General features: G+C 37.2%; 1 protein-coding gene across 1 annotated transcript; it reads left to right on the top strand.

Annotated features, from left to right (window-relative positions):
• Window positions 1-380: 380 nt before the first annotated feature.
• On the top strand, window positions 381-7,355 carry LOC104502743 (spindlin-Z; the record flags this gene model as incomplete). Its single annotated transcript, XM_010160358.1, has 3 exons — window positions 381-431; window positions 5,854-6,107; window positions 7,122-7,355. Coding segments are annotated over exons 1-3 (514 nt in total), but the record flags the coding sequence as incomplete, so codon positions are not given.
• Window positions 7,356-7,676: the final 321 nt, after the last annotated feature.

Consider the following 7,676-nt stretch of genomic DNA (forward strand, 5'->3'; position numbering starts at 1 on the left):
ATCCTGCTCTGATTTGATTGGTAATGGGGAAATGTAATTTTATTAAGTCTAGTGTTTTCTTCATGATGGTAATTGCTCAATGACCCGTCCCTATCCTTATTTCAACCCATGAGCTTTTTGTTGTATTTTCTCTTCCCAGCGAGCGATAGAGTGGCTTGAGGGGCACCTGGCCTCCCGCCAGGGTCAGCCCACCTCGACTTCATGAGCATGTAGGCCTCTGCAGAGCCTTCTCCCATTGTAGCAATTCACTAATAAATAATAACATGAAGTGTTTCAATTCTTTACATTCTGACATTCAAAAGGAAGACGTCTGTATAAGATGGGGTTTTTGGCATTCTGTGCATGCTTTATTTTTTTAATTCCAACATAATTTATGTTGTAGGTCATGCAGGAGTGTCTGCCAGCATGATGAAGAAAAGAACTTCCCACAAGTAAGTTGTTAACATGTTTACTAAAGTATAGCTCTCAGTAACTAGAAGTACTGTTCTAGAAATGTATCTGTATTGTTCCACTCACTTTGTTGTAAATCATGTGGAATGATATTGGCGTAGAGTCAGGCTTTAGTTCTCTCAGGAGGGTGGTAGGGAAGAAAGCCCCACAAATAAAGTTTAAAACATTATTTTGGCTGTTACTGTGAAGTTATCCTTGAATACAATTTTGTAATCTTTCTGGAATTCAGAGAGACGGAGTTGCAAGCCAGAAATCAGCCACATGTACTGTAGGATCTCTGTTCTCTGGCTCAGAGTTCGTGCATTGTCACCAGGCCAGTAAAAGCTGCAGAGCATGCTTACTGATAACCCAGTCTTGAAGTAATCTTGGAAATATCTAATCTTGTATCCACCACAACTGTAGTTTTGAAAAGGGTTTTTCACTTCCCTAAAATAAAGAATATACTGAAATACTTCTGTAAGGAGGCTGCTATTACTGTGTGAAGGATACCTGCTTGTCCTACACATTCATGGCATGTATTTTTCCCTCTACAACATTAAATAGTAGCAGCTGAACATTGGTGAGTAGCTGTGTGAAAACAGGTAATGTTCTAGGCATAATTGGTCTTAGTGTCAAACAGCGAGAGATGTTACCTGGTGGGAGAAATCTAAGCTGGGTAAGTTTGAAACTTAGTAAAATGTTACTAGTTGTACTTTAAGTGTAAGGTCATGAAGTGATGCATCAATTGAAAGCAATTTGTTCGGCAAGTGTATTTTCCGCGGTTAACATAGTTAGTCACTGCTAACAGTGTTAATTGTTTCCCAGACACAACACCTGATGTAAAACTACTCTAATCCCTTCCACCAGCTCATCATTATCCATTCTTGTCTATCTTCATAGAAGGCAAAGAGAAACATTTATTTGTCTAGGGACAGGTAGAGTTGGTTAAAACTTAATTTCTCTTGTTCTCTTTCAACCGCTCAGAGAAAGGAGTGTATGATGGGAAGACTATCAGAGGTGGGTTGCCTTTTGTACTTGAGGGTGGCTAGACTTGTCTTTATTGTTGTGTTGATATACACTTATTTAAATAACTAAATAGGCTGTAAATTTGTTAGCATAAAGGCTTTTATGGGGCATAAGAAGTTTTGATCCTAAGTGACATGATTTTGAGACATTAAACTCCAGCATCCAGCTTAGTTTTATGTTAATGTAGCCTAGTTCCATTGTTTATTATTTATTTAGTAAAGGTTTTTTTGTACCAAACCAAGATTTCTTCTGTGCTGCTCACTGACTTGTCTGAGAGTGAGGCAGAGTAGTAGAAAATTGTTCGTATTCGTAGTTGATCATAAATGAGTCGGGATATGAAGGACCACATAATAGTATATGCTGATACTACTCTGAGCCTGTTATGGTAGAGCATGAGTTAGTAAGGTATACTGTCTGTCACTGACTTAGTTACTTAGTTACTCCACATATAAAGAAAACGAGGAACAAGCCTACTGGCACTTGGAGGCCATCAAGGAAATTTTAAAATAGCTTCAGAAGGATTGTGGCAGAGAAGCCGAGAGGGTGGAACAGGAATTCAGTAATTGAGGATGTGATAGAATGAGTTGTGTAGATGAGTCTTGCGAACTTTTCTTTACTAAATGGTAGTTACTGAACATTTTGGAAAGGGTTCCCATGCTTGTAGGGCAGTTCTTCCAAGTGCTCTGTCAATGAGCAGGTGATCTCTGCCAGTATGAAGCAGACCTCGCTGGCATCAGTCACTAATCTCCCAGACCTCATTCTTTTCACTCTTGGTGCATAAGGAAAAAGTATAAAACGATCCTTTCTTTGTAGGCTCTCCCAAATTTCTTGTAGTTGGCAATTCAGGGACTTTGAGTGCAGGTTATACCTGCAGTTTAGCTACAGGTGAACTTAAACATTTTGAACTTCTGATGCTGTTTTAAGATAACTGCCATCTTGGGTCCTGCAGCATCTGAGGATGAAATTCATAACTGAATGATAGTTTTGAGGGAGTACAGAAAGTGCTTTAAAACTTTTGCCTCAACTAATATGCTTCACACTCAATATTGTAAAAAGTAGTAAACACCAATTCTCTCATCACCATTCTGCTATTAATGATGGTCTGTAATAAGATCACAATTGTATGAAGTTTCGGGTCCTATTTTAATACCGTTTCTGCTTAGCACCATGAAAGACTTGAAATTGTACTAACCATTGCTGTACTGCATTTGTACTATTTATAGTTTTCCTTTCCATTTTTCACAGTTGTGCCTTTCTTGCACATCTGAGGGGTATGGTTTCCTTTCACCCTTCTGGTTTTTTCCTTAGTTGTACCTTTTTGTGTTTTTCTGAGATTATCAGGAAAAAAAAAGAGTGGATAACTTTACTTGGTAGGTTCTTGGGAATTGCCAGTCTCCTTTTTATAAATGCTAGTTTGCCTTTTAAGCAGAACCCTGAAATAACAGTTGATTTTCTGCCACATGTCCTGAGCAATTCTGCACTACATCACTTTCCCTGTTAGCAGCTGCCAAATAAGTTTGTGCGAGGACCACATACATACAACTTTTAAAATCTGGGAAGATTTCTTTCTGCCTGTGTAGTCATTAGAAAGTTTCTAAAGTATCTGGTTCTGATAATGAAACCTTTTCACATAACTAGGTTTTACTTACCAGGTTACTCTTACTATCTTCAAGATGAGGAAGAGGATCTGAAACTTTTTCAGGATTGAAGGGCAATTTACAATAAGGATGTGTCTGATGTGTGGAGCTCTTTCCAGGACTTGCTATTTTCTGGTTTTCCTGGCTCCATGTTTTACATGTCTAGAAAAATTGTGACTCAGTCTCAAAAAGCAAATATTTGTGGAATCTTAAAGATAATTCTTACAAAACAGGAGGAAAAAAATTAGTTGGGCCTTCTGGATATAGCATCATAGAAGGTTATGTACGTTTGTATTACTCGACATGTATCACAGAAATAATACACTGGTGAGGAGAGGAAAGGATTGAGTTGATTACTTGGTTGTCTTGCATGGAAGTATTTTCACAGATTCACAGAATGGTTTGGGTTGGAAGGGACCTTAAAGATCATCTAGTTCCAACCCCCCTGCCATGGGCAGGGACACCTTCCACTAGACCAGGTTGCTCAAAGTCTCGTCCAGCCTGGCCTTCATAACTATTACTTACTGATAGTGAGAAACCGGTGCTTCCTTTCTTACCACACGTTAAGGTGCAAGAAGTAGTAGGTGTTCCTTGGTAATTTACTAGTTTGAAAGTCTCATTTCTTACAGTATGAAGCACTGCTTCTGAGATTGAATGACTGTTCAGTAGTACAGACTTCAAACAAAAATCTGAACTGCAAGTACACCTGGCGGGTACTTGACTTGTAATTAACTTTTTAATGCTTTTTTGCTCTCTGAGGTATTTCAGAGTTAGTTACCAGTTTGAACTTAGTTATGTAGTCTTTTTTCCATCATATTTTTTAAAATGAATGTGAAGCTTTTTGCCTAATTATTCCAATTTACAAACAGTAAGGTGGAATATGCTTTATTAGGCAGAAAGTAAAATTGACTTTGAGGTTAAACATGAATAGGGTTACTTTCACCTTTTTAAACAATGAGAGGATTAGCAGCAGAGTCAAACTGCTTAAAACTGACATCGTTCTATCTATTTTTAGCTATTTTTACCTTCAGTTGGTTTTATTCTGCTTTAGAATGGAACTGTGATTGATTAGATTTAAATAAATTAATTACATGCAAAACAAGCTTGTATCTGTTAGGCTGAGAACCAGATCTGATCCCATTTTGTAATAGTAAACTATTACGGAGACGATTACAACCAAAAGAAAAAAAAAACATACTTGAGCAAGAACTAGAATTTGAAAATGCATTCTAGTTTCTGTCTAAATCTAGAACCAACTTTGTGGGATAGTTCCTCTTAACTGGAAGAAATCGGAGTTCCTATAATCACAAGTGGTGTCAAAGTGAGGAGTACAAAAACTGTGGTTTGGTATTGCTGAAAAGCTTAAATGATAACAAAAGTGAAAAATTGACAAAACATCCAGCTAAAATCTTCACGGTGAATGAAAGTGAAGGTGTGGCAAGGTGCTGAAGGCATCACACATCTTGCTTTTAGTAGTTACAATTACATCTTGAGCATTATGCGTTCCAATTTCATTTAGTGAGTGCATTATTATGAAAGACTACTTCCGAGATTTCAGTGATATTATTTGTTATTTGTCTTTTGCATCATATAGGGACTTCTCTGAGAGCATTCATTGTTCTTGGAGATGTTTCTCTTTGGTCCCTATCTCTAATCTAAGGAAGAGTATTGTTTTCTGCAAGTGATAATCTCTGTTAGATGTTGCTTTTCAACATGGTAGTAGTGTGCATATTTTCCTGCCATTTAAATTAGGTGTGCTACAAGTAATAGCTCAAAAATTTGTTTTACAACTCGTTGACATATATGAGAATTTTGATCAGGCAACCCTCTTAATTTTCTTTTTAGGAATTAATATGTGTGTTGTAACATGCTAAAATAGATATAATAATTTCTTATCACCAGTATAATGTCACAGTGTTTCATAGTTTCTTCCATTTGTATGCAAAATTATCAATTTGTGGTTTTAATAACTGGGTAGAACGAAACTTGCATAACACCTTCAGTGATTTGAAACTACCAACTAGGTTACGTGGCTGTTGATCAGAACAGCTGTTACTCACCAGAGGGAATTTTCCTGCAACTTCAATGAAAATAGAGGAAGGACAAAAAGGTGTATTTAGTCTATTTTCCACATTAAGGAGTATACCTTCTGTTGCCATTACCATGACACACATTTTTCTTTTACTATACCAAAAAAGAGTGCTAGAGAAATGTTGTTGCTACCACGTGTCTTTAATATTATTTGGAGTCAAATATACCTGTAAGTGGTGAAGAAGTTAAATTTCCTTCAAGTGAAAACATGGCGGGGGCGGGGAAAGAAATTTAGTCAGCCACTAGTAATGTTTTCACTAAGTTCTTCCTCCTGTGACACGAGTTGCTTTTACTGTTCTGCAGAGAGCAACAACGTAGTAAAGTTACAGTGCTGCCAGGTAATCTTGTGCTTTGAGACCTGGTCAGGTGAAATTTTACTGTTGACTTTTGGTGTAGCAAGGGCTAAAATACTTTTTTTGGCTTAAATAAGCTAATTTTGTAAATGACGGTCAGGAAACTGGCCTTAGAAAGCAGATCAAAAATGTTTCACTTATTTTCAGTGTGTTTTTTCTTTTTTCCAATACAGTGTAATACGCTTCATAGCTTAATTTGAATAAGGTGTGCTAAGCTATAATATATACTGCCCTCTTGAAGCATACAGCTCTTGTCTGGAGTGCAATTTTTGAATATGTATGTACTTGTTTAATGTTATGTTTGTATCTGTGTACAGAAAGCATAGAAACAATGTGGGACCAAGCAAACCTATTTCTCAGCCACGAAGAAATATTGTAGGCTGCAGAATACAGCATGGATGGAAAGAAGGGAGTGGACCTGTAACACAGTGGAAGGGGACAGTTCTTGATCAAGTTCCTGTAAATCCCTCTCTCTATCTTATAAAGTATGATGGATTTGACTGTGTGTATGGACTAGAACTGCACAAAGATGAAAGAGTTTCAGCACTTGAAGTTCTTCCAGACAGAGTTGGTAAGTGTTTTGTTTTTTCTCCAAATTTCACATACATACAAGCTGACATTTAATAGCAAATGTTTTTCACCAGTCTTTCCAGACGTCCATCAAGGTAACATCTGACCACTTAGTTATTAATTAATTCCATTTTTGTCACGTGGCAGGTAATCAAAATGCTCTATTTAAATTCTTTTGATTCCACAAAGACTTGATGAAACCCAGTGAGTGCAGTGCTGTCTTCTGTCTTCAAGTAGTATTCAGTATACATTCTGTAGCGTTTGTTTAGAGTTTTACCCCTAAGAACCATATGTAAAGTTAACATTCATATTTCTGTTAAAACTTGAACTCTGTGCCACTGTGGCTGTGTTGTCTGTTGTGTGTGTCTGACAGTAATAATGCTGGTTTTTTGCTCATGTACTTCCCCAGATTACTTTTATTAATAGGAAAAAGACATTTTCTAAGTGAAATTACTTGATAAGTAACAAGGCTTTTTGATTTTCAGTATTAGTACTGAATTGTTTAACTGCAGGTTTTTCCAACTGCAAAGTTCAATATTCACCCAAGTCATTGCTAGTTTGCAAACAGAATAAGCTGATGAATCTTTTGACTGCAGAGCAATTAGTAGCAGTCTCTAAAGTGGTGTTAGGGGGAACCAAACCCCAAAGCTTCATTAGTAATGTCATAGGACTGTTCTGTGATTGGCCTTTCTCTCTCTTCACCCCTGCCTGCCTCTCCTCTTGAGCGTCTAGTTGAAATACAAAGAGTCTTCACTGCTGTGGGCTCGATTTTATCTCCCTTTACCTTGCATTACGATTGTTTAATCACAGGGAATGGGGTGATGTATTGTTATTTTAACAATTTTCTGAAGTTCTGCAGTTCTTCAGTGGTGAACGCTCTTGAATGGACAGTGTTTGTTTTGTGTATGAATTGACTGACTTCCAATCACAGTTGTTTATGAATCAGGGTAAAGATTATTTTTCACAAAGACATATCTCTGCTTTTGAATGAACGTATGAAATTATGTCATTTCAGCTTCATCTCGAATTAGTGATGCCCACCTGGCAGACACAATGATTGGCAAAGCTGTGGAACATATGTTTGAGACAGAGGATGGCTCAAAAGATGAGTGGAGGGGGATGGTCTTGGCTCGAGCTCCTATTATGAACACATGGTTTTATATTACCTATGAGAAGGATCCTGTCTTGTACATGTACCAACTCTTAGATGACTATAAAGAAGGTGACCTTCGCATTATGCCTGATTCGAGTAAGTAGGCCAGTTACTGTTTTCTTCTGGAGAGTGGCAGCTTTGTACATTAACGTTTGTCTGTGTTTTACTTACGGATAGGAGAGTTGTCAAGCAAAGGTCTTACTTGTTACTCCCTTTAATTGTTTTTTTAAATATCACAACTAACAAAAGTTATAGCACAACAAAGAACATGTGTTAGCTGCTGAAATTTTTTACTTTTATCAGCAGTGACATACATAGGGAAAGTACTTTCTGTAATTATTCCTAATTCTGCTGAATATACATACAGCTGGAAGAGTTTATGCTTAGTTGTTTTAATGGAAACTGACAACTGTTTTA

This window comes from Eurypyga helias, unplaced genomic scaffold (genome assembly GCF_000690775.1).
Source record: "Eurypyga helias isolate BGI_N326 unplaced genomic scaffold, ASM69077v1 scaffold22530, whole genome shotgun sequence".
Taxonomy (NCBI): Eukaryota; Metazoa; Chordata; class Aves; order Eurypygiformes; family Eurypygidae; genus Eurypyga; species Eurypyga helias.